The sequence below is a fragment of the Meles meles genome, chromosome 2, assembly GCF_922984935.1.
Source record: "Meles meles chromosome 2, mMelMel3.1 paternal haplotype, whole genome shotgun sequence".
NCBI classification, from domain to species: domain Eukaryota; kingdom Metazoa; phylum Chordata; class Mammalia; order Carnivora; family Mustelidae; genus Meles; species Meles meles.
The window spans coordinates 68,734,687-68,759,894 of NC_060067.1; the positions used below are offsets into that span (position 1 = coordinate 68,734,687).

The window sequence follows — 25,208 nt, forward strand, 5'->3', positions numbered from 1 at the left end:
TTATGAAGAGGCGCAAGCTGTGCATTTCTGGGAAGTACACTCTTCTGGTGTTTCCGAGACTGCACGGGGCTCTTTAGCCTGGACTCAGACCTGCACTGGCCAAGAGCATGGCACATCCGCGTAGACCTGCTTAAGATCCATCCCAAGCGTTGCCACATTAACTTCTTCAGGTCGTTGGTTTGGTGCCCTTCCTCCAGGAAACCTTCCTGGGTTAAGCCTCCTGCTGGTAGGCATTTTTCTTTGTTGTAGTTGCTGTAGTTGTGAGGCAGTCATCATAGAAACAGTGACTCTTCCAGCATAGCCTCCAAGGGTGCGACGTGCCTGACCCATGCCTGCCTGTCTCCCCGCCTGGCACAGGGACGGCGCTTGAGAACATGTGCACAGTGAGAGCCTAGAATGTGAACCAGCATTTTGTTTTCACTCCTAGAAGGTTTTCTTTTTCTTTTTTTTTTTTTTAAGATTTTATTTATTTATTTGACAGAGATCACAAGTAGGCAGAGGCAGGCGGGGGGCGGGGAGCAGGCTCCCTGCTGAGCAGAGAGCCCAATGTGGGGCTCAATCCCAGGACCCTGAGACCATGACCTGAGCCCAAGGCAGAGGCTTAACCCATTGAGCCACCTAGGTGCCCCCTAGAAGGTTTTCTTAACATGATGATCAGGTCCCTAAGAATTAGGGCAGCCTTGTTTTCCACAAGAGTTTTCAGAGCCTTACTTTTGAGAAAGAAGCCTCGCGGGAAGGCAGTCATCCCTCCCCACAGCCGTGGTCTGACCTGCAGCTGGGGAGGATCCCTGCAGAACTGTGCCTCGTTTCCTAGTGCAGAAAGTATGTGCCCTGTGCACTTCACTGCCAGAGTCTGATCCCTTGTTGCTTCTCTGCTGATGCAGACATCAAGGGCGCTGTGTCTGTCTGCTGTTGGCCAGGGGGCTGCCGTGGCCTTTGGAACCCTCACATGTGGTTTTTGTCTTGACCCTTATAGGGACTTGCTGCAGACCCTGACAGAGGACGAGCTTCACACGCTGGAAAGGAACCTCTGCATTTCCCAGGACGTGGAGTTCCCCATCCGGGCAGACACCCCGGTGCCTCCTGCCCTGACACCTGCCTTTCCCTCACCCCTCCCCACCGAGGAGCTGCTCTCAGCCAAGGCCAAGACCCCGGAGGCAGAGCTGGCCTGTTCCATGCAGTACGACAGCCAGGAGCTAGAGCAGCTCGACCGCATGGTCCACAGGGCAGGGGATGAGATGTCATCCCTCCTTTCCCCGCCCAGCGCCTGCCAGTCCCCCGCGCACCGGCCAGGGGTGGAGGGTAGCCCCCGTGGGGAGGCATCCCCAGGCAGCGCTCGGCTGAGGCCGGGCAGCGACGAGGAAGAAGGAAGGGTGTTCTTCATGGATGATGTGGAGGGGGCTGCTGAGGCCCCAGGAGGCCCATCTGGTTGGGCAGGCAGTGCCCACGCAGACCCCCAGGAGAGAGGGCCAGGCGGGGGGCACGGAGAGGCCAGGGGTAGCGGTCCCTCCGGGGCAGAGGAGGGGGACATGAGCAATAACAACGACGTCCCTCACGACAAGATGTGGGCGCTGGGTCCCAACTCCTGCAGCTGCCTGGATGCGCAGCCGCACCTGGATGGCTGGGAGGGGGGTGAGGACGCTGCGCAGACGGCCGAGATGATCGCCCACCGGACCGGGGGCATGAAGCTCTCAGCCACCGTCATCTTCAATCCCAAGTCAACCCCTACAGGGGGCTCTGGCGTCGCCACCCCAGAAGCCTCTGAAGACGGCATCTCCCTGTTGGGGCCTGTGGCCCAGGGGACACACAGTGGCTCCCACAAACTCAGCACTGCGGCCACCAGCTGCCTCCTTAACTCCTGCGTGTGCTGCGGGGGCTGCAGTGGCGGCAGGGAGGACGGCGCCGCCCAGAGTCTACATGACAAGTGTGGCCCCAGAAGCGTCATTAGCGCCTCTTACGTTGGTTCTGCCAAGGCCAGCGCCAAGGGCTCTGCTGAGAGATGGGAGGAGGCCCGGCCTGTGCCGGAGGCATTGCCCTCAGAGGACGCCCCTACTTCCAAGTGCCTGACCCACACCTCGGGGCCTCAGCTGGACACAGTGGACAGGTCACCTGGAGCAGCCAATGGTGCAAGTCCAAAAAGGGAGCCTCAGGCTAGACCGCCGGACTCGGGGCAGCCGTTGAAGGCCAGGGTGGAAAGTCAACAGGGAGAGGCAGTCCAGGAGGAGCCTCAGCGCCTGTCGGACTCCAGGTAAGAGCAGGCTCTAGCCGCTCCCAGGCTCTTCTCCTCGCATCCAGGGCTCGTTCCTGAGGTGTTGCCCGCAGGGCTCTGAGGTTGGGGGGAGGCCAATGTGGGAGTCAAGCAGCGAGTAGCAGCCTGCTCGCCCAGTCCAGCAGAGAAATGTCCCCAGGGAGCCCCGGGCCACCCTGCTTCTGATGTTACAGGCACCTTTCAGGTGACGTGGGCCCAGTGCCAAGCCCTCTTCCCAACCCCTTGGACTGCCGGGGCCCATCCCGGCCCTAGGTCATTCTCATCTGTCCAGGGACTGGGTGGCGTCCACCTCTGAGGTTGCTTTCCACATCACTCACTGTGGGGGCCTCAGCGAGTGCCCACCTACCGGCGTGACTACCCAGCTCCCCTGGGGTTACAAGTTAGACCAGCATGTGCCCAGCAGTGGGCATGGCACCCCGAGGGCTGTGCTGGGATCCTGGGTCCGCCCCCTTATGTTCTCCAGCAGTGTCCTCAGGGCTTTGTCTTCCTCTCCCCTCCTCCTCTTCCCTTCCCCTCTTCTCCCCAGGGGAGCTCCTGTGTGCTCCTCCCAAGGCAGGGAACCAGGAAGGGTGGGCCAGGGTGGGGGGACTCTGCAGGGCTCTGGCACCCACCCACCTCTTTTGCCTCAAGGCCTCTCTCCCTTTCCTTGCTCCCCATACCCTGGACCTTTCCCGGTGAAGCAGATTCAGTGAGCATTCCCTCATGACCGCTGTGTGCCTACTTCAGGCTCTGCACTAGGAAAGGGGTACTGGGGTCACCCCGACTGTTACATAGTCACAGCCCCCAGCCCTGTCCCCTCAGTGGGGCCTTGCCTGCTGGGTCTGCTGGCAGGAGGTGGGAGAATGGGGAGGAGGTTTAGGCTGCACACAGCCCCTGTGACCGCGGTCCTCTGGCAGCATGTGACAGGCACCCACGTGCCCCATGCAGCTCCGCATGGGGTCTGCCATTGCTCCCCACCCCTCCTGTGCCCCTGGCAACCACTAACTTCCTCTCTGTCACCACGGACTTGCCTCTTCTGGATGCTTCCCATACGAAGAACCCCACGCTATGTAAACCTCACGCCTGTCTGTTCCATGAGCGTGAGGCTTCCAAGGCTCATCAGTGTCGGAGCAATCGTCTGCGGTGCTTCTTTCCTCTCTGTGGCTGGATAATGTCCCATTGGACAGACAGACCGCCTTCCATCTGTCTGTTCACCCACTGGTGCGCGGGTGTCGTTTGTGCGTTTTTCTGTCGCCATGCAGAACTGTGTCTACACTCTGTGTGCTCAGAGGTTTCCTTTCCTCCAGGTGTGTGGGCGGGAGACCCGATGGGTCGTACGCTGGTCCTACAGGCATTTCTCGGAGCCGGACGTGCACAGGGCCCCCTTCTCTACCTCCTTGCTGCTCATTTTGACCGAGAGCTGGTCAGCCAGCCCCTCTGTCCTTCCAGCACGCACAGTCACGGGGCTGCTTTCAGCTGCCTCAAGACCATCCCTCTCTCTGCGACCATGCCACTGGTGTCAGAGTGCTCATTTGACCCCACTGAGCACGAGATGTAGAGAGATGGCCATTGACACTTAATCGTATAATTATCTCAGATATTTGTTTGATTCCCATCAAACCTATAAAGTAAGGTAGATCCAGAGAAGTTTGTCTCTTCACCTTGCTCTTCTTAAAGGTAACAGGTTTTAAGTTTTTTACAGTTTCGCTTCCAATTTTAAAAATATAAACAAAGATGTACACACGTGCATTCTCTCCCCCCCCACCCCCAGGGCCTCACCCTGCAGACACTCTCGCATGCCCTGCTCTCCTGGCCTTCTAGCTTGGAGGCTGGGCCATCGTAGTTTTTGGAGGTAGGCTCCCTGTCCCCCTGTCCCGCATGACCCCCATGGGGCTGAGCCAGCGTGCCCTCAGGCAGGTCTTGCTGCTGGCCGTGGGGTTGTGCCAGACTCTGCTGCTCCAGACGGTGCAAACGTCTCCTATTTCTGATAAAGCTGTTTTTGAGATGCAAGCCCAGCTTCCTCGGCCATGTCCAGAGGAATGAACTATTGTCACAAGCTGCTGGATGGCTCTCTTCCTCGGGATCCCCTGCAGAGTTGATTATTGGTAAGTGAATCATTCTTCTGCAAGGATGATAGGAAATCATCAGAAATTCTTCGAGAGGTATGTGGCTTTTTCAGTTTTTGACCTGCCTCCCTTCTCTGGTCCAGCCGGTGGACACCTACTCTGTCTCCTGCTCTCCCAGCATTTCCCATGGTGGACACTGCTCGTTTGCATCATGAAGACGGCTTCCCCAGCCCTATCCAGCTTCGCTCAAACACTGAAGCTGAGCTGAGGAAAGGAAAGGGAAGCCCCACTGTGGCCTTGAGACAGCCCCACCTTCCTGGGCAGCTTCCAGAAGGTGCAGAGGGCCTGAGGAGGGAGGAACGTGGCAGGTGGCTGGTGATCAGGACAGCCATGCATCTGGACCAGGACCTCGGACAGTGGTGGCCCCCCGCCCAATGCCAAGGGCAGCGGGAACCGGGTCAGCCAGGTGTTAGCACGTGGTGCCCATGGTCTGCCAGCTGCAAACACATCAGGAGCATCACTCCCTCGGGTCACAGGCTGACCTCATGGAGTGTGACCTAATGCTAGTGCAGGCATGACAGAGCAGGGAGACCCTTAACATGGACAGACACAAAAGACCAGTCTCCCGCAGGTGGAAAGTTTGCCCAGATTCCAGCATGGAGATTCCTGGACGTCTGGGGTGCTGCTGCCCTCACGATGTCTAGAGGCTTCACGACGGAGACCACAGGGCTCAAGTGCAGAGGCAGGGGCTCATTCCTCCCGTTCTGCCGACAAGGAGGCCAGTGTCCTGGAGAGGCAGCCGTCCTGTAGCTCCCTGCCTGTCTGCTGGCCTGCAGGGGCTGCCACACCCCCAGGGACTGGCGAGTGGCTGGAGGAGGGAGCAGCGGGCATGGTGGTAGGCTTGCGAGCTCCCAGCCCTGCGGTCTGGCCAGGAGGTCACTCAGGGGCAGCCTCACTCCTCTGTGAGCTACACAGAGCTGGCCCAGGCAGGAAGCACATGGAGCTGCATCTCCCTGAGGACACTGGGAGTGAATTCCCTGGTGAAGCAGAAGCCCGGTGGAAGGACGGGGCACTGGGGTCTGTGCCAGGCTAGCCAGAGGGTCTGGGCCAGAGAAGCACCTTCTGGGGCATTCCCCCAGGCTCTACATTCAACCCCCTGCAACACGGGCCAATTCCATCAGTGCCATTTCCAGGGTGCTGGGTCATGGCCCCCAGCAGAGTCCTTGGCAGAATGTTCTGGAACCATGCATCCCTCAGCTCTTTTTACTGGCTTCTCTCCTACCTTTTCAGGAAAACTTAAGATCTCTTTAAAGGGAAAGGTAGCATTTTTCAAGAGCTTGTTGTTCCCTGTCTAGACTTAACTCACTGTTCCAGAACCTTCCATGCTCTTGAAGCCTGAATAAGCCACTCGTCTACAGCATGGAAGCTCAGCCTGCCTCAAATCTGTTTTTGCTCTTTCCTAGGATATTTGACTAGAGCGTCTCCGTCCTGTTGCTTCTTAAAAAAATTCCACGGCTCGCTTTTTTCTTATAATAAACATGGCCCCGTTCATTGTAGAGACTTTGAAAACATAAGAAGAAAAACAGAAGGAAATAAAAATTGCCCTGAATCCTATGAGCAGTTTTAGTTTTTTCACGACATTATAATAATTTCTCTGGAAAGTGCTTGAAAAACACTATTTCCGTTCAATTCTACTGTATCCTAAGGACATAAGGACATACCTAGTTTATTCTATGTTTTCCCACGTCCATGTGACTTTCTGTGTTGAGCTGGCCCTGTGGCCCCTCTGCCTTAGGGATCTGTGTCTGCCCCTGGGGTTAAGGCTTCAGAGTAGATTCTTGGTAGGGTCACCATGCCAAAGGCGTAGAAAGTCTGTGGCATCTTCCTGCCCCTTGCTGCCACAGACGGTCAGATCGCTCTGCAGACACTTGCCGATGTACCAATTTGTCGCAGCGGGTGTCCCCCCCCTCCCCCCGTCGAGACTTGAGAGTGAAACACGAATCCCTGGGTGTGGTAGTTGGCTTTCCTTTGACGGTTGGTACCCCCCACACCCCCGCGCTTCTTCCATATCCGTGTGTAAAGCAACCGCTCCTGTTTTCCAACTGGGTTTTCATGACTTGTTTACTGACTTGAAAGCGTTCCTTCTGTCTGGTGTGTCTGCTGGGGACAGATTTACCCCACATGCTCCTTGCCCACCGATTCCATGTGTTGAGGTCCTTTGATTTATAGAAGCCTTTCATTTTGTTCTGTGTAGTTATATTTATGAAAATTCCAGAGAAGCCTTGTGGTTCTCGCTTTGCTTATTTTCTCTGGCTGGTTGTGCACCTCCCAACCCTCCTCGCCCCCAGGCCAGGGCATCGTCTCCTCTCTGGCTCCTGCCCTGTGGCTTGCTTCGTTTCACCGCTAATTCTGACCAAGTTTCGGAGGTCCAGGAGTCCTGCTTTCCAAGACCATCTCTGAGCACTGGAGAGAGCGTGACATCAGGGCTGCTGGCCATCCTGACGCTCAGGCAGGGTCACTCCCCTGTCCCACCGTGGAGGCCTGCTCTGCAGGATGCGTTCTCCAGCTGCATTCGCGAATCTGGCTGGTGGTCCCCCTGCATCTCCCTCATGCAGCTGGTGGGCCTCCCCAGCTGTCGTTTGGGGTCAAATGTTAAGAATCTGGGAGGGCTGTCCTCGGCACAGTCTTCTGAGCCTCTGTGCTAAACAGGCGACGTGTGCTCTGACCCAGCGTTCTGTCCCTGCGGAGGGGAACAGCTGGCACACCTCCCCTGTTGTGCCCCTCACCTGTCTGGGTAGTGGTGTCAGGGGCCCTTCTTCTCGCACCTGCAGAGGCAGCGGGAGGCTGTGTCCAAGGGAGGGAGGGCGCCTGTGGCTGGATGCTTGACCTCAGCCTCCCTGAGCCTCTGTTTTGTCGGCCGCAAAATGGGCCAACAACAGTCACCAGCTCAGGTGTGTCTGGGGGAGGAGCTGAGAAGCCACGGAACTTGCTCCTGGTTGTTACGTTGCATCTTCCTTGTTGTTACTCATCTTCATTACTCCCTGTTCCTCACCCATTATTTCCTCGGTGCCATGGCTCAGGGGTGTTACTGTTCCTTGCTGTCTTGTTGTTCCAGTCTTGGCTTTCCCTCCCCGTTGCATCACTGGATTTCACTGTTTCCAGCCTCATTCCCACTCTGCCCGGGTGGTGTGACCACTGTCAGGGTGACTTGCAGCCCTTGGAGGGACTGTCCCAAGCTGATGGGCTGTGGACAACTCCGGCCTCCAGCCCTACCTCTGCCTGATCTTGAGTCTCCCCTGGCTCCTTTTCCAGTTGATGCCTTGCCTTTCTCTGTACTGTGGCTCTGTCATGGTCCCCCCCACCCCCACCGAGCTCTTCTCTCTGTTGCTGGGGTTGGGACCCAGGTTCAGGGGCGTCGGGGGCTCTGGGGATGCCCTGGGTCCAGCCCCCGGCCAGCATCCTGTGTTTCCTGGAGCCCCCTGGGCCCCAGCGACCCACCTCCCCAGAAGAAGGGAACCATTTGACGTCGCTGTCTAAGACCCCATGGACTCTGGCCCTGCCTCCATGGCCAGCCCAGGGAAGGGCGGCATGTGGTTGCACAGACCGAGCTTCCTGCAGAAGCATGTGGTGAGTGGGGAGGCCTCTATCACGTGGAAGCCTTCCCCAGAGGCAAGGCTTACATCACATGGAAAACTTCCCCAGAAGTGGCTCTTCTGATGTGCCGTGTGCATGCCTCCCCGCCAACAGCTTTCCCTCTAGCAGATGGATTCAGGCTGGCTCCTCTGTGCTGGGATCAGCCCTGCCCCTGGTATCTTCTGGCCACCATGACCCGGCAGGGCGTGAGTCCCTTCCCAGTATACCATCCATAGCCTCGGCTCCTGGTGCTGGTGGTGGGGCTGGTTGGAGCTGCCCTGGGGATCGAGTCCTGAGCCAGCACCTTCGAAGGGAAGGGGGTGTGGGTCAGGCATGGGAGCAGAAAGGACGATGCTGGCTGGGCCTGTTGACCACTCAGTGACCTGAGATGAAGAGGAGCGGTTTCCCGGCCGGGCCCACCTGCCCCGTAGCTGGTTCTTCCTGGGGACTTGGCAGAAGAGCAGCTCCAGGATGGGGTGATGGGGAGCAGGACTACCCCAACCTCTCTCTGGCAGCTGTGGGGCCCTGTTGTGTCTATCCCATCGGGACACACCCATCATTGCCCAAAGCTGTTCTGGGGCCAGGCGCTGGGTGCGAGCCCCGCTGCTGCAGCCCTCCATCCCTAGGGCAAGCGTCTCCGCCACTGTGCAAAGAGCGCCGAGCTCTCCTACCATGTCCGGTCCCTTGAAGGAAAAACAAGAATGATTGAGCGGGTTAAAAATAGAGAAGGACTTGGAATTAATTTGACTCTTGAAAGCAGATGAGGCGTGATGACTGTTAGCAAATGCACGCTGACCTTGGGCGGGCTGGGAGCTGAGCGCAGCCACGAGGTCAGAGGGCAGGTCAGGGCTGGGCTCTCACCTGAGCCCGTCACAGGCACCCCCCACGCATGCTGCAGTAAGCACAGTGACTACGGCCCAGGTCGCTAGAACAACCCCACAGGCCCGCTACAACCCTGTAAGGCCATGGGGTAGGCCCACACATGGTAAGCATTTGGGCAGGGGTCCTGGGAAGGGTGCTGCCCTTCTTGTTTACGGGCCTCCCCGGTGGTAAGGTCCTTGTTACAAACTCCCAGCCAGGAGTGGAGCTGGCCTGGCTGAGGGGTGGCTGTGACTACCTGGTGAGTGGGCACCCAGGACAGCTCCGTCCTGGCCTCTGCCCCCTGGTGACACCACCCAGCATGACTTTAAAAGGCCCCCCTCATTCCAGAGAGCACCTTCCTCCAGGCTGGCTGCCTCCCTACACCACTGACTTCTCAAGTCCTCCCACCCTACTGCTCTCTCCACCTTCACCATCGTCAGCACACGACTGGGCCCCTCCCTCTCTTTCCTCCACCGGCCCCACCTGTCCTTCCACTAGTGCCTGCATAAGGTGGAGAGTGACAGGTGGAGTCTGGGGCAGCTCCTGCAGTTGGAGCAATCAGGGGAGGCCTCCCTTGGGGCGGGGACATCCCCGAGACCTGAATGGAAGGCATGGGAGAGGGGAGATGTTCCCCAGGCCGTAGGTCCTGCAAAGGCCAAGGTGCCAGTTGTTCTAACCCGGGGTGTTCCGACGGTGTGAAGTAGTGTCCACTGCGGTTCCAGTCGGCATGCCTTTGAGGACCAGTGACACTGAGTGTCTTTTCATGTGCCTGTTTGCCTTCAGCCTGCCTTCTTTGGTCAAACGTCTACTCTATTCAAATTTTTTGCTGTTTCTTTCATTTGGGTTGTTTCCTTATTGAGTTTTGAGAGTTCTTCATTCATTTGGGGGTTCTTTATCAGATATAATTTGCAAATTTTTTCTCCCAGTCTGTGGATTGTCTTCTCATTCTGAGTATCTTTTGAAGAACAGAAGTCCTTAATTTTTATGAAGTCCACAGTTTGTCGACTTCCTTCTTTCATGGATTGCAATTTTGCTGTCATAGCTAAGAATTATTTTTATAACCCCAAATCACAAAGGTTTCTCTTCTAGAAGCCTTATATCTTTTGTTTTACATTTAGGTCTGTAATCCATTTGGGGCTAACTTTGTATACGATGTGAGGTATGGATCAACGTTTTATTTTGTTTTGCATAAGGGAAACCAATTATTTCAGCACCATTTGTTGAAAAAGCCCATCCCTTCTCTACTGAATTTCTCTTCCTCAGGTCAGTCAGCCACATGCATGTGGCTTTATTTCCGGACTCACTAGTCTGTCTCGTTCTGTCTGCAGGGACACCAATACCACACTGTCTTGATTATGGTAGCTTTATAATGAGCCTTAAAATCAGGTAGTATAAATCTACAACTTTCTTCTTTTTCAAAGTTTGTTTTGCTTTTTCTGTGTCCTCTGTATTTTATGTGAATTTTAGAACCAAGTTGGCAATTTATATGAAAAACAAAAGCAAAAACAAAAACAAAGCCTACTAGGTCTTTGGAATTTTGTTGAATCTACAGATCAACTTGGGAAGAATTAACCCCTTAATAATATCAAGTCTTCCAACTCATGAACATAGTACACCCCTCCTTTTGGTTAGGTTTTTAATTTTCTCAGCAAAGTGTCACAGTTTTTATTGTAGAAGTCTTGCTCATCTTTTGTCAGGTCAGATTAATCTCTAAGTATTTTACATTTTTGATGCTATCATAAATGATATTGTCTTGTAATTTTGATTTCCAGTTGTTGACGGCTAATATAGGGAGATGTATCTGAGGGCTGTATACTGGTGTCGTCTCTTGCGACTTTGCTGAACTCCCTTCATTACTTACAAAGGTTCTTACGAAGATTCATCAGACTTCCTATGGATGATGCTATCACCTGTGAAAAAAGCCAATTTTATGTCTCCTGTTCCGTTGGATGTGGTTTACTTCTTTTTCTTGCATGTTTGCCCTAGCAAGGACCTCTACTACAATGTTGACTAGAAATGTTGACACAGGATGTTTTTGCCTTCTTCTTGATCTCAGAAGGAAAGCATTTACTATCCACTGTTGGCTGTAGGATTTTCATAGTGCTCTTAATCAGGTTCAGGAAGTTCTCCTTTATCCCCAGTTTGCTGAGAGTTTTTATCAAGAAAAGATGGCTTTTCTGAAATGCTTTTTCTCCATCTTTTGTGATTGTATCATTGTTATCTTTTAGCCTGCTAATGTGATAAATGGCATTGATTGATATTCAGATGTTAAGTTAACCTAACATTCCTGGGAACCTTACTTGGCCACTAGGTATTATCCTTTTTATGCACTGTTGGCTTTGATTTACTAAAATTTTGTTAAGAATTTTGCATCCGGTGGTAAGAAATGTCAGACAGCAGTTTTCTTTTTTCTTGATGTCTTTTTCAGGATTGGGTATCAGAGCAAAGCTGAGATCCTGGGGTGAGTTGGGGAGCAGTCCCACTTCTTCAGTTTTCCAGAAGAATATGTAGAGAATGGGTACTATTTTTGCCTTGAATATTAGTTAGAATTCACCAGTGAAGCCATCTGGGCCTAGAGTTTTCAATGGAAGGTTTTTAACTATTGTTTCAGTTTCTTCACTAGACATAGATTTGTTCAACTACCCATTTCTTATTTGGTGAGTGGAAGAGCTTATTCACGTAGTCCTGGGTCCTTTTTCCGTCCTCTTGACTTCCCCTCAAACAGGCTGATGCCAGAAAGCTGGGTGATGGTCCTCTGCCTGGAGGTGAGGGGTCCCTATGCTCCTGGTCTCTGGGGTCCAGGCCACTTGCCCCAGTCCCTGCCCCATGGCTGGCTCCTCGCACCCCAATCAGTGTCAGCTTTCTAGGTGATCTCTGCACTCTCCTGCCTCTGGTCCTTGCTTGCTCTTTGGGTCACCATCCCCTCCCTGTCTGCCATGCCATTCCTCCCATCCCTGCTACACCATGTCACTGTGTGCCTTTGATGAAACTTATGGGGTGCTTTGCCCAGTGGCCTGTAGGGCGCCGCGGCTGCATGTCCTTGCCATCCTTGCTTCACAGATTTGAAACAGGCCCTCAGAGCCCCTCAGTGGGGGGCAGTCCTTCTCATTTGTCTGACTCTGTTTTGGGGGCCAACTGCAGAACCCTGGGCCTATCCCCAGAGTTCAGCCTCGAGTCTCATGTCTGTGATGTAGTCCATCCTCCTGGCTCCCACACCACGTCCCTTAGGCTAGAGGATGTGACTCGGGGTCCTTGGCTGGGGAAACATACCTGCCCTAGCTCGAGTGAAAATGAGGGGCTGCCAAGAGTTAGAAGGCAGCCGGCCACAGCAGGATACCCTGAGATTTGGAAGGGCACACCGGGGCTCACGTCCCGTCTCCCACATCCTGGGCTTTGTCCTTCAGACTCCTGCCCCTGCCAGGGACCTCTTCTGGCCCCTGCACTTCAGCATGGTGTGGCAGCTGTCCAGCCCATCTCTCAGGCACAGCCAGAGCTGGTTCCCTGTAGCGGGGCCCATGCCTCCATCCCAGCCTGTGTGTGCCATGTGGATATTCGTGGCTATGGGGGCCACCCTGCCAGACTCTGCAGCTCCTCCCAATGCCCACAGCCCCAGCTTTTGGAGGTGTCTCCTATGGGCTGTCGGGAACAGAACTGTCATCTCACAAATGGACAAAGCTGGACAGGGTGGTGTGCCAGTGTCTGGGGACACATGGCACCCACCAGGGCAGCTGTGGGAGAAACGGAGAGACACCATGGCAATGTGGAAGGCAGCAAGGCATCAGGCACTCCCCAGCCTGGGAGGAGGACATGCACCCTGTTCCACAGACCCTCTTTGGGTCCCAGCAAGCTTGGGGTGACTCCAGGCACAATGGACCTGCATGTTGCCGGGCTCTCCCTCCCTCTAGACTCTAGGGAGACTGGCCTGGGGATGCCTGTGTCTAGGGAAGTGACTCTGAGGGACCCAGGCACACCACTCTGGCCATGGCCACCCCGTCTGTCAGTCATCAGGCTGCGAGGGCTCAGTGAGGGCCAGGGGCACCAGGCAGTGGGTCTACTGTGTGTCCTCCCTCTTTGGGGAAACCACTCGTCCCTTAAACTTCTTCAGTCCTCAGGGCTCTGCAGCGCACCCTTTAGTGATGAGGGGCTCACCAAGGCTTCCTGGCTGGCCCCCACAAGTGTTGCCGGACACTAGAACTCCTGTGTCCTTCTGGATAGATATCATCCATAGTGATGACCAGAAGATATTTCCAGGAAACCCAATCCCAGAGCATGCACCCCCCATGGCTGTGACAGCCTGCTCCTGTCCCCAAGGGCCCATGTCTGAGTCCTGGCCCTCACCCCGGCCAGGGGAGACCAGACCCCTTCCCAGTGGTGTCAGGCAGCCTTACTCCTCCCCAGAAATGGCAGGGAGGGAACAATAACCCTGGAACCAGGAGGGGGAAGCAGGTGGGCTTCAGCCTGGTGGTCTGCGGTGTCTCCCTACATAAGAGTCTCTCTTAAATGTGCACACACCTGGGATCTCATTTTTTTAAATATTTTATTTGTTTATTTGACAGAGATCACAAGTAGGCAGAGAGGCAGGCAGAGAGAGAAGGGGAAACAGGCTCTCCACTGAGCAGAGCGCCCGACGTGGGGCTCGATCCCAGGACCCTAAGATCATGACCTGAGCTGAGGGCAGAGGCTTTAACCCACTGAGCCACCCAGGCGCCCCTGGGATCTCATTTTTAAACCTTTTCACATAAGAGTAAAACACGACAGGGGCGCCTGGGTGGCTCAGTGGTTTGGGCTGCTGCCTTCGGCTCGGGTCATGATCTCAGGGTCCTGGGATCGAGTCCCGCATCGGGCTCTCTGCTTGGCGGGGAGCCTGCTTCCTCCTCTCTCTCTCTCTGCCTGCCTCTCTCCCTACTTGTGATCTCTATCTGTCAAATAAATAAATAAATAAATAAATAAAATCTTAAAAAGAGTAAAACACGACAGGGTTCATCGTTAAAGGAATGCACAGATAAACAGACAAATAACTGACATCTTTCGAGAAAAATGAGGCTGCAGATTGACTGGTTCTCGAGGTGGGTTTGAAGGGCAAGCGGAATCAGGCCTGGCTGCCAGTGGGGTCACGACCGGTCACAGCAGGGGCACAGTGGGGCACGGCTGGCTGGGCCATAGTGTGCGACCTCACAGGAGATGCCGGAAGGCAGCTTGGGGCAGTGAGGGTGTGTGTGGTGTGTGAGGTGGCTGCTGGTCACAGTCGACCCTCAGTCCTGTCCCTCTGTCCCTTCCGGGTAACTTTGGAGGAGTGTTGGTCTCAACATCGTGGCCTGGGGTGGGCACTGTGCCCGTTCTGACTGTGCGCTCACACACGCGTGCACGCGTGTTCTCAGGGACATGCACGTGCACACACAGATGTTCTCGCTCTCACACAGGCACATTCAGACTCGCTAGAGCACATTAACATTCACACACATGCACACACGTGCACACACACACACACACACACCCTCTGCACTCAAGCCCCCCATAGGAGATTCAGTGGGTGGGGACCCCGCTCCCCACTGGCAGGGCCCTAGGATGCTGAGGGGAGCAAGACTGTGCTCTGGGCTCCAGCTCTCAAGGCAGAGGAGGTAGAAGACTTACCCCCCACCCCAAGGGCCAGGTGGCCCTATGCCCCCTGCCTTCCGCCCACCTCCAGCCCCGCCCTGCGTGTCGGAACATGACCCTCACACATGCTCCTCCCCACTCCATGCTCCTGTGGCCACCGCACAAATTGTGGGAAGAACGCAGCCGACAAACACATCCTGGCTGGGCGATTTCCCTAGAGGTTTAAACACTGATTATGAACTTAGACTCCCTTGAACTATTCGAGCCATAATTATGTGTTTCGTGGGACTGCCTCTCCAGAATGCCTGGCAAGCTCCAGTGGGCTTCGTTGGCGGGAACCAGCCATGTCCTTGGAGCCTGGACAGCACTGCCTCTGGCCGCCACTCTCGCATGTTCACTGATGCCCTCCACATGTGATCAGCCTTCTCTCCTTGGACCTGTCGGTGATGATTCTACCGGGCATTCTGTCTATAGGAACAGTTTCTGGGCCCAGCAGGGCAGAGCTGGACCTGGGGTTGGATTGCCGCTTCTGTGCCCAGAATGGTTTCCCCCGGGGAAGCAGGACCAAACTAGGGCACACCGGGCTTCAAACAACAGGAAGATCCCACGTCACAGTTCTGGAGGCCGGAAGTCCGAAATCGGGCCATGCTCCTTCTGGAGGCCCCAGGGGAAGGGCCTTATCTCCTGACCTGGCTCCTGGGACTCCCAGCACTCACTGCCATGTGGCCACGTTGCTCTGTCTTCCCTACATCCACACACAGCCTCCTCTCCTTCTGTCTCCTCTGCTCCTCTTAGTAGGACCCTTGTCATTGGATTTAGAGCCTGCCCGGGCAGTCCAGTCCCAGGTCCTGGGGGTTTGGGGTGGGCACATCTTTTGGGGGCTCTCCTACTCCTTCTTCATGGTGGGGGGCAGGGAGCATTCCAAAGTTGTGAGGCGTGAGGTGCTGGTGGCTCCTTTCCCTGAACCCCATCTAGTGTTCCAGACAGAAAGCGTTCATTCCCACAGGGAGCCCTCTTCTCATTCTCCCCTGCATCTAATGAATGCAAACTCTTTGTCCAACAGATAAAGATTGGGAGGTTAGTGAGGAGAAGGAGCGGGTGGGGCTGTCTTCAATGCTGGGCGTGCAGCAATGAACAGAAGAGAGGGTGCTGCCGGGCCAGCCTTGCATTCTCCCAGAGTAAGACAGAGTCAGCACACACATGCTAAGTCAGGGCGCTGAGTGTCCCAAGTTGTACAATGCAGGGTAGGGGCAGGAAAAGAGCTGTTGGGGCAGGGGTCCTGTTTGTGGTCAAGGAAAGGCCTTCCAGCAGAGCATACCAAATAGAGGCGTCTGGGTCTGGGCCCAGTGACATCTATGCAAAGGCCCTGTGGCCAAGAGTGTGTTTGGCTTCTCTTAGACAGCAAGGAGGAAGTCTGAGAAGCATAAGTAAGTGACAGGTATGGGAAGGGAAGTTGACAGAGAGGGGTCCAGATTCTGCCAGGGCCTGTAACCTTCAGTAAGGATTTTTGCTTTTTCTTGGACTGGAAAACAGGGGTGGAAGGTTGCAACAGAGGAGGGACATGTTCTGACTTCTGCTGGAAAAGATTCTTTGTTCTGGGCCTTTGGTAATCTTGGTAGGAGCTGCAGCTCCTCGGGGTGTCCCCTGGCATGTCCAGGGGAGTTTAGGCCTGGCATGTCCTGGGTACTGAGCTCCTCTGAGGCCTCAGGTTCGTCCTGCCTCTGTGAGTCTGCCAGGGCCCACCGTGTGGGCATGCCAAGCTGGGCAGGGCTCTGCAGGAGCCCTGGGGCCTGGTCTCCGGACAGTCCCCATGCTGTCAGCCTGCTGGCTGGGCAGTACATGGGGAAACGGGGGCCCCCCTCTAGATGTGAGTGCCCCTCTGCCTTCAGCCTGTGTGGTGTCTACAGAGGGTCCAGTGCCTGCCGTTGGCCAGCACTCTGTCTAGCGACTGCCTGTGGACAATCAACACCCTTCTGAAGGGGTGGCCCTGGGCAATGCCCAAACAATGGTCATCCCTCGGGGCCGGGCAGACCCAGACAAGACCCCAGCTCAGGTCCCAGCTGAGATCCTGCTTCTAGCTCCGGAGGTCTCTTCTTTTGCTCCCCTCAGCCCTTAGAAGCCAACTGCCTGCCTAGGATCCGCGCCTGTGTGGAGTCCGGTGTCTCTCTCTCCGCTGACCCCCCAACCCCCACTCGGCCAGAGTCTCGGGCTCCATGGCCTCCACTGTCTGTGGCATCAGAGAGCTTCGGCATGCAGGCCGCTGCTCCAGTCTCCGGGAAGACATCCCAGCCTCTGGGGTGCCAAGCTGTGGGGCTGGGGCTGCAGAGCTGAACCCCAGGGGCACCCGCTCCGTGGCCGACTCCCGCCACAGGCAGGACCATGGTGCCATCTGCTGCCGGACACGCTGCCTTTCTCCCCAAAGTCACGTGTGTTCTGATGACAAAAGTAACCTTTGCTCACAGAAGACACTTGGAGAAAAGACGAACTTCTCCATAGTCTCGCTCCTCAGATAAACTTGGTGGTAATGCGGGGATGGTCTTCTCCATGTCTCACCAGGCACATACGAGGTCTCTAACTTTAGAATACTACCTTTTCACTTTCTGTCAACACTGCTAGCATCTGTCCTTCTACAAAGTGGAGATTGTGTGGATGGGACCTAGTTTGTTGAGCCAACCGACTGCTGATGGACATTTACCTTACGAGCTGTTTCCTGAATAGGAGTTTGTGACATGATTACAAGAAAAACATTCCTTTATTCTTTAAAGTGTACACTTAACTGGTTCTTAGCATGTTTGCAGCTATTCACACGTTTTTGTCACCCGATTAAAAAAAACCCCGCCGTGTCCCTGAGCAGCGGCTCCCTCTCCCCGCCGCCAGCCCCACCTTCTGTTTCTATCCATCTGCCTGCTCTAGACATTTCAGATAAACGAAGTCACACACTGTGACCTTTCGTGAGTTGCTGGGTCACAGCTTCCTGTCTTCCCACTTCCTCCTCATCGTGCTGCACGCACGGCTCTCTTCCTTCTACAGCTGAATAGTGCTTCCCTGTGCGGAAGGACCACGGGTGTTTGCTGGTTTCTCTGTTGATCTACGCTTGGCTTGTGCCCACCTTGGGGCTCTTGAAAATAGTGCCGCTGTGAACACCTGTGAGCCGTGTTTGTTTGGGTCCCGGCGCCCAAATCTTCTGGGCAGAGCTGTCACTGACTCCGGGGATCCTGAGTGGCAGCAGACATTGCCCACCGTGAAGTCCCCGCCGCCTTACCTTGCGTGACTCCCTATCCTCGGGGACCCCGTCCGTGGAAACCGTGCAGCTCAGGAGGCGACAGCCGTAGTTCGTCATCTGGGTCCCAGCAGAGCAGGGGCACGTCCAGCCCACCGCCCGCCGGCCGTGGCCACTCCATGCTCCAGGGAAACACTTAAAGCTTGTTAACAAATGTTTGTCATGTTTGAGGGCACTGGGCTGGAGGAAGGGGGCCCGTGGAGCCCTGGGGCCTGTGTCCCTATTCTGTGCTTCTTCGTGGTCTTCCATCGGGGCCCAGCCCTGCATGAGACTGAGCTCTTCTGCGCATTTCTCCTCTGTGTGTCAGGGACCCACACGGCGTGTGAGGGGCTGTGATCGGCTCCCCTCCACGTCTGTCCACTCAGCCACTGTGCAACCCCTGAGCCACCAGGGCCACCGTGAAGATCGGCCAAGTCTGCTGGCCACGTGAGTGTTGTGTGGGCAGCTCTCCTTTCACACAGATGGTACCAAGTTCTCTTTCTGAAGTTGTGGCCCCAGCTCCCTTGGCCCCCAGCTGTGCCCCGCTCTGAGTGCAGACGGACAACCCTGGATACCGTGTGTGCTGAGCCAGGCCTCCGGTGTGGAAAGCAGACCAACTCCCACCCCAGAAGAAAAAGGAGATAGTGCAGGCAGCTGTTGGCAACTTTTTAAAAATTATAATGAATATTCCCGGACAGATAGAGGCTTGCATCCATGAGACGACAGGGAGAGCATAAATTAAATGTCAGGGACAAGGCTGGAAGGGAAAATGGGGAAATTTTCTTAGATTGCAGGATAGAGGGGGTAGAGTGAGAAGAAAGGAGAGGAGTGATGGAGGAATTGGATGCTCCCCCCAGGTGGTCCCACTCAGCCACAGCGGAGAAGGGAGTGCATGGTGGGGGCAGGACCCCGTCTTCATAACAGAGTCCCACATGTGGGGGCTTGGAACGACAGAAAATCACCCCCTCACCGCGGAGAGGCCAGAAGTCCAGAATCTGACGGGTCCACCCACCTCCAGACCCTATGCTGGGTCCTTCCCGCCTCATCCAGCTCCCTCTGCCAATTAGGACTCGTTAGGGGTCCCATAGGGTGCTGGTGACATACTGAAGCCCCGGGAATCTTGGCTCCCGTGCTGCGAGAGTTTAGCTCTCATTTGTGGGCTTTCAGGCTCCAGAAGCCCCTGGCCATGCCCCCCATGCGCCCTGTGTTTCCTTCCTCGTGCAGTGGCTCCACGGACCAGGCCGGGTTGGAGGCCGCCCCCTCGACCACAAGAGAGAAGATCCGGTCCAGGTTCCACGGCAGCCACGACCTCATCCACCGCCTGTTTGTTTGCATTTCAGGTGCCCGGCTGGGTGTGGGGCAGGGCGGGCGGCGCCAGGCTGCAGGGGTCCTAGGGGCTTGCCCACCATGTCATTTCTTCATCCCCAGCCCAGGGGCAAGGAGGAAGGCTTCATTCCTCTGCAGGCCCCCCAGCCGGGACTGGGGAACCCATGGCTCCTGCGGGGCCTTGGCTGCCCACACGGGGAGGTTCTGTTCAGTTTGTGGTTCAGACTTAGTGTACCCCGCCTAGTTTTGTTTCCCTCTCTGGGGATGGCTACACCGCCTGTTTGGTCCACCCCCCACCCCTGGGGGTTCAGAGGCACATGAGCTTTTCTTTGGCTCTCTGTTAAACGAACACATTCGTGTGGTTCACAGTATAAAAGCGTGCAGCACCCTCGGGCCTCCCGCATGCCCTTCCCACCCCCACCTTTGAGGGCTGAGCTCCAGCCGGCCTGTGGCCTGACGATCCTGCAGAATCAGGGTTGTGCAGGGGGTGAGGGCCCCACGGCCATGGCCAAGCCAAGCCAGGTGGGACCAGGAGGACCTCGGGTGACTCTGAGCTCTGGTTTGCATAGGTTTGTGTCGGGAGTTGGAGGGACATCATGCCCAGCAGGTGCTCGGAGCCATTGCTGGTGCACAGAGATCCTCTAGAAGCACTGACCACAGCACTATCCTTGGGACCGGTCTCTGGGCTCCCATTTTGGTGGGACGCCTGCAGCTTCTCCCTCACTTTGCTATCCCTGGCAGCCGGGGCCACCCCCACAGAGTTAACCCAGCATTGCTTTCCACCAAGAGGGCCCTCATTTTCAGAGGGAGGAGACCTCCCAGGGTCTCTGCAGGGAGGGTGGGGTGAGTGCATTCCTGACAGGAGGGGGCTGTCTATGTGGTCACCCCTGCCACCAGCCTTCCCTGGACTCCTGAGCTTTGACTTCGGCCAAACTGTGGCCCAGGGGCTGGGCGGCCCCCCTCTTGCCCTGACCTGTGGGAACACATGTCAGTCCCAGGCCGTGAGCTCTGGCCAGGATCACCCAGCTCGCAGCCCTGAGCCCCTGCAGCTGGTTGGCCTGACCTGCTCTCCTTTTGTCCTTCTCTCCCAGGGGTGGCTGACCAGCTGCAGACAAACTATGCCAGCGACCTGAGGAGTATTCTCAAGACCCTTTTTGAGGTCATGGCCACCAAGCCAGAAACAGATGACAAGGAGAAGTTAAAGAAGGGTGAGTGCCCCCAAGGGCATGTCCACTCCCGGCCCTGCGCCCCGAGCCACACAACTCCCCCGAGCATGCAAGGCCCTCTAGGGCCATCCAGCCTGCCTTTCCGTGGCCCACCGCCCACACGGAGCTACCAGCACTGCAAGGCTCTCCACAAGGTACCAAGGGGCACAGATCACAGGCCCCACAGGTGCCCTGGCAGGTTTGCAGGTGCTCCCAGCCCCCACGCGTAGGCCTATGTGTGCAGCACCTCTTGCTATCCCTGCATGCCCTCCAGCAAGGCCGTTGACTTCTCAAGGCCAGCAGGCTGCAGAAAGGTGGGGATGGGGGGCAGTGCCAGACAGTGAGACCTGGACGTGGCACATCCTAACTGCGTTGACAGTGGGAGCCCAGCCCAGGGTCAAGGAGGGGTCCTAAGGCCCCACCTCATCGGGGGAAGTGGCCGCCTGGGACCTCCCTTACGTGTTTACAGATCCCCACACATCCCAGCACAGACACACACACTCACCCTCACACGCGCACACACAAGCTCATACGCACACACTCACAGCTCTCACATGCACACATGGATGCACACACACATACTCTAATGTGTGTGTGCATGCACACACACACACACACACACTCCCACATGTATGGGGTCGGAGGGGCCTCATCCCTGCTGGCTCTCCCCTTGTGCTGGGCTGAGATACCTGTTCTGGGTGAGCTGCCCATCCTCATGGGGCTTCTGGGTGCGTGGGGCAGCCTGCCCAGCTGGAGAGGCCGCCCCCACCCAGGAGGGCATATCCTGGCTGCAGGTGGGCAAGAAGCAGAATCAGTCCTGTGTGTTGTCCCCTGCTCTGCCTCCTGGAATCTGGGCCTCTGGGCTTTCTGGGAATTCAGGGCAGGGCTGCTTCTGAAACATCACGACTCAGAAAAAGTAGGTGCCATGGACCAGTTCTGCAAGCAAGGATGGTGGGCTCCTGGCTCCCGGCTCCCAGCGCCTGTCCAGGCCTGGCCCCCTACTGCCTCGGGGGTCATAGCCCTCGGGGACCTTCCACACACAGACAGTGCAGGGGTTCTGGGACTGGAGGCCCACAGCAGGGACCAGCTGCAGACCTCAGGGCCCGGAGCCCAGCTTGCTGGGGCGGTGCTGACTCACCCCTGTGCTGGGGGACTGCGGCTGGCTTTGGGGGGGCTGACCCACTTCTGGTCTCCTGCGGGTGGGCCTAGTGGGGCCAGGTGCTTGCCCATCAACCCCACCCCTTCCTCTCTCCCTCCCTCTCTCTTCTAGTCACCCAAAGCCTGCGGAGTGCAGCCTTGGAGGACTGTGCCCTGTGCCAGGAGACCCCGTCGTCCTCTGAACTGGCCGCCAAGAGCCGAGATGGGGACTTGGAAGGTGCGTGTGAGGTCTGGGCCAGGCCCCGAGGTGCTGCTTGCTGGGCAGGGAGTGAGGAGCCTGTCCGGACTGGCCGCCTCTCTGTCTGAACCCAGAACCCATGAAGGCTCTGTTTCTCCAACTGGGGGTCCCTTCCCAGAGGCCATCTGGGCCTGCAGTTGCCCCTAGGGTGGGCACATGGACCCCCTTAGCCAAGGCCTTTGGCTGTGGCCAGAGGTGGCTGAGCCCACCTGCACCCACCTGCCCACAGGAAAGGCCTCATGTGGCAGCTTCTGGCACCTTTTTCACAAGGGACTGCACTGTCTGGTCACATGGGAGTCCCAAGCCCCTGCTCCCCTTTTAGACTGAAGGTCAGGCTGCTGGGGTCTGGTGGCTTAGTGATCAGGGAGGGAGCTTCCTGGGCAGGCTGGGGGCACTAGCCGCCCGTCTGTGGGGAGGGGGTTGCCCAAGAGTTTTGAAGGGCCTGGAGGCCTAAGAGAGCAGCGGCGATGGATGGAGGCAGAAAGGCCTGGCCAGGTGTCAAACACGATCAGGGCCGAGAAGGAGGCTGAAGCTGACCCTGCCATATTCCAAAGGTCACAGCACTCCTCATGCGCCTGGCCTGCTGGCTGACCCTGCTGGTCCCCGGCTCAAGGCCTTCCTGGGGTGACTGAGGCTGTGGGGTTGGGGTGTCAGGAGCAGGGCAAACTCCTCACCTCTACCTTTCCAAAAACCATGCACAAGGGTACCTGTCATAGGAACTTGGGAGCCCCTCTGCTCAGGAGTGACTGTAATGAGCTGTGAGGTCTGGCATTGCCCAGTGCACAGGAGTGCATCTGGCCTTATGTGCCTGAGCTGGAGGTCCTTAGGGGCTAAAGTTGTCATCCAGGAGTTCCCTGGGGCCAGCCTAGGATTGGACTCGGGGTGGAGGGCGGGGCAAGCATGAGATACGGCCTCCCTGCAGGGTGGGGGTGAGCTGACCGGGCCCAGAATGGAAGGCGGGAGAGCTGGGTAGGAGGCAGTTTGGGGTCTGTGCAAAGCCAGCAGGAGGAGGGGCAGATCCTCCAGGGTGGGCAGGAGGCCAGGAAACCCCAGGCCCTTCCGAGTTCTGTTTGGAGGCCCTGAGGGTGAGGCTTAGGGACACAGTACGGTGTCCACTTGAGCATCAAGCCTGGGGGTTATGTGGGGCTGCAAGGTCTGCCTCTGAGCACACACTGTGGTCTGAGGAGGGATCCAAGCTGCTCTTTCCCCCAGGCCATGGATGCTGGCCTCGGGGCCTGGCAAACCACAGTCAGTTTGGTGCCCCAAATGGGAGGACAGTGCCTGTCTCACTGCGTTTGGGAGCCCGCTTCTCCCTGTGCTGACATGCCTCCCGAATTCCAGAGCAAACCTCCAGAGGCTTCCATCAGCCAGGGCCTGGAGAAGTCAGCTGGAACAGGGCCCACATGCGTGGAAGGAGGGGGTGGCCCCTGGCCTGAGCCTGGGCTGCAGACGTGTCAGGGAGGGGATGGCTGGGGGTCTCCCTGGGCCTCTAGGACCCCAAGAGCCTGAGAACTGCCCTGGATGGGCAAAGCTGGGGGCATCTGAGGCCCCCACAGGGTGCACCTAGAGCTGCGCTGGGGGGTCGATCTCTTCGTTTCTCAGCCACCACCTCTGCCCAAGGGGTCTGCCAGGCTGGGTGCTGACAGAGAGAAACTAGGGAGAGGGCCATCCGGGTGGATGCTCCCAGCCCATGTCCTGAGTCCTGGTGGCCTGGCCGGTGGCACAGCACAGGCTGTCACTGGGGGCTGGTGGACAGGTGTCATCCGTGAGGCCGGCAGTTTCCTGAGACCATAGCCCCAGTGGGGGTCCAGGGACTGGCGGAGAGAAGAAGGGCAGCTTGCCATCACTGCTGCAGGTCTCCCTTTGGCTGACCTCATTCCCACTGTCCCAGATCCACCGGAATGGGTCCCCGACGAGGCGTGTGGCTTCTGCACAGCCTGCAAAGCACCCTTCACCGTCATCCGCCGGAAGCACCATTGTCGCAGCTGCGGGAAGGTGAGCGGTCTGGTCAGTGGAGGGCGTCCCTGTGGTCCGGGACAGGCTCTGGGCCTTCCCCTGGGCTGCACTGGGGTTCTGGAGGCCAGGACCGAGGCCCTGGGGACCTGACAAGGCCTCTGGGGTCTTTGTGCAGGGGTCCATGAGCCCTGGGCCCTGCTGTGACCTGGCCCTGAGGAATTGAGGCCTTGAACTCCCCCACACCCGGGGTCCTGATGGTGCTATCCCTAGCCACTGCAGAGCCGGTGGTGCAGGGAGAGCAGGTGGGACTGGTGCCTGAACCCCCTGCGTGAGTCTGGCCTCCTGGGGCCGTGACCCAGGCCAGGTTTTTGTGGAGGTCCTGGCAGCACGTGCACAGGGAGGGCGTGGGAAGCGCCCCTGCAGGCCCAGCGTGGAGGGCTGTGGAGGACCCCGACTCACTGTCCACGCGGCCCACCCCTCCACCGCAGATCTTCTGCTCGCGCTGCTCCTCGCACTCAGCGCCGCTGCCGCGCTATGGGCAGGTGAAGCCGGTGCGAGTGTGCACGCACTGCTACGTGTTCCACGTCACGCCCTTCTACAGCGACAGGGCGGCCATCTGACTCGCCCCGCGCCCCGCAGCTGCCAGGGCCCTGCGACTCCCGAGCAGCCACTGGCCGCGCCGGGATCAATACGCGCCTCTTCAAGCTGCTGCCACCACGGAGGGACTGCTGGCCGCCCCGCGCCCCCCATCCCCGCCCCTAACTGTGGGTCCCCCTTTCCCCACACACACGGAGGGCCCGCGGCAGGGGCCAGCAGGAGTTCCGGCAGTGGGGTGGCTGCCTGGGCGGAGGTGGGCGCTCCTCCTGCTGGCCCCACCTGGCCCCCACCCCCAGCCCGCCAAGAGGCTGCCACGAGGCCCAGCCGTAGTAGAAGGCCCATTCAGAGCTCGCCCTTAATCAGGGAAATGGGGTCATACCTGCGGCCAAATCCTGGGCAGATGGGGGACACCTCCAGGAGAGGGCTCAGGTCTCAGTTCCCTGGGCACTTACCCTTCTCTCTCCCCACCTGGAGCCGGCAGCTGCCTCCTCACGCCCCAGTGCACCCATCCCTGCTCCCCTTCTGGACCTTGGCCAAACAACAGACATCTGGGTTATTCTCAGAGGGGGAGGTGCAGATGCACAGCCAGCCCCTCTGGGCCTGCAGGCACCCACTGCCCTTGGGTGCCTGCCTGCTGATGGGATGGGGGCAAACAGCCGCCCACATGGCGCTGAGACCCAGGTCCCCAGGTTCTCAGGCCGAGGCTCCCAGGGCAGAGGACTGCCACCCACCTGCTGCCACCGCCCCCTTCCCTCTGTCCCCCCCGGGACCCGGGAGTGGCCCGGGCCCCAGGCTGAGGCAGCTAGCCGGCCCCCACCAACAGCTCAGGCTGAAACCTCAGGCTTCATGTTGCAGTGACGGCTGCAGCTCTGTTTTTAGAGAGATGGCACACGACTGCTTCTTTTATAAGAAAATCCAGCTACTGCGGCATAGTGGGCTCACATGCACAGAGACGGCTTCTTGGGTGGGGGGTATACAATGGAGGGAATATTATGTATTGAGATTATTTTTATTTTCTAAATGCTGTAATTCGAAGCCATTTCCATAAATCTCTTTAAGGATTGCA

General features: G+C 57.4%; 1 protein-coding gene across 2 annotated transcripts in view; it reads left to right on the forward strand.

Moving 5' to 3' along the window:
* Window positions 1-25,208, forward strand: part of ZFYVE28 (zinc finger FYVE-type containing 28) — a 108,976-nt gene extending 83,768 nt beyond the window's left edge. The window contains exons 8-13 of one of the 2 annotated variants that reach the window (XM_045994823.1): window positions 977-2,248; window positions 18,887-19,002; window positions 20,080-20,196; window positions 21,464-21,568; window positions 23,481-23,584; window positions 24,147-25,208. In XM_045994823.1, coding sequence (XP_045850779.1) covers window positions 977-2,248; window positions 18,887-19,002; window positions 20,080-20,196; window positions 21,464-21,568; window positions 23,481-23,584; window positions 24,147-25,190 — 2,758 coding nt within the window. In that variant the 3' untranslated portion in view covers window positions 25,191-25,208. Of the gene's footprint in view, window positions 1-976; window positions 2,249-18,886; window positions 19,003-20,079; window positions 20,197-21,463; window positions 21,569-23,480; window positions 23,585-24,033 lie in introns of both variants that reach the window. The other variant, XM_045994825.1, reaches the window with a different exon arrangement.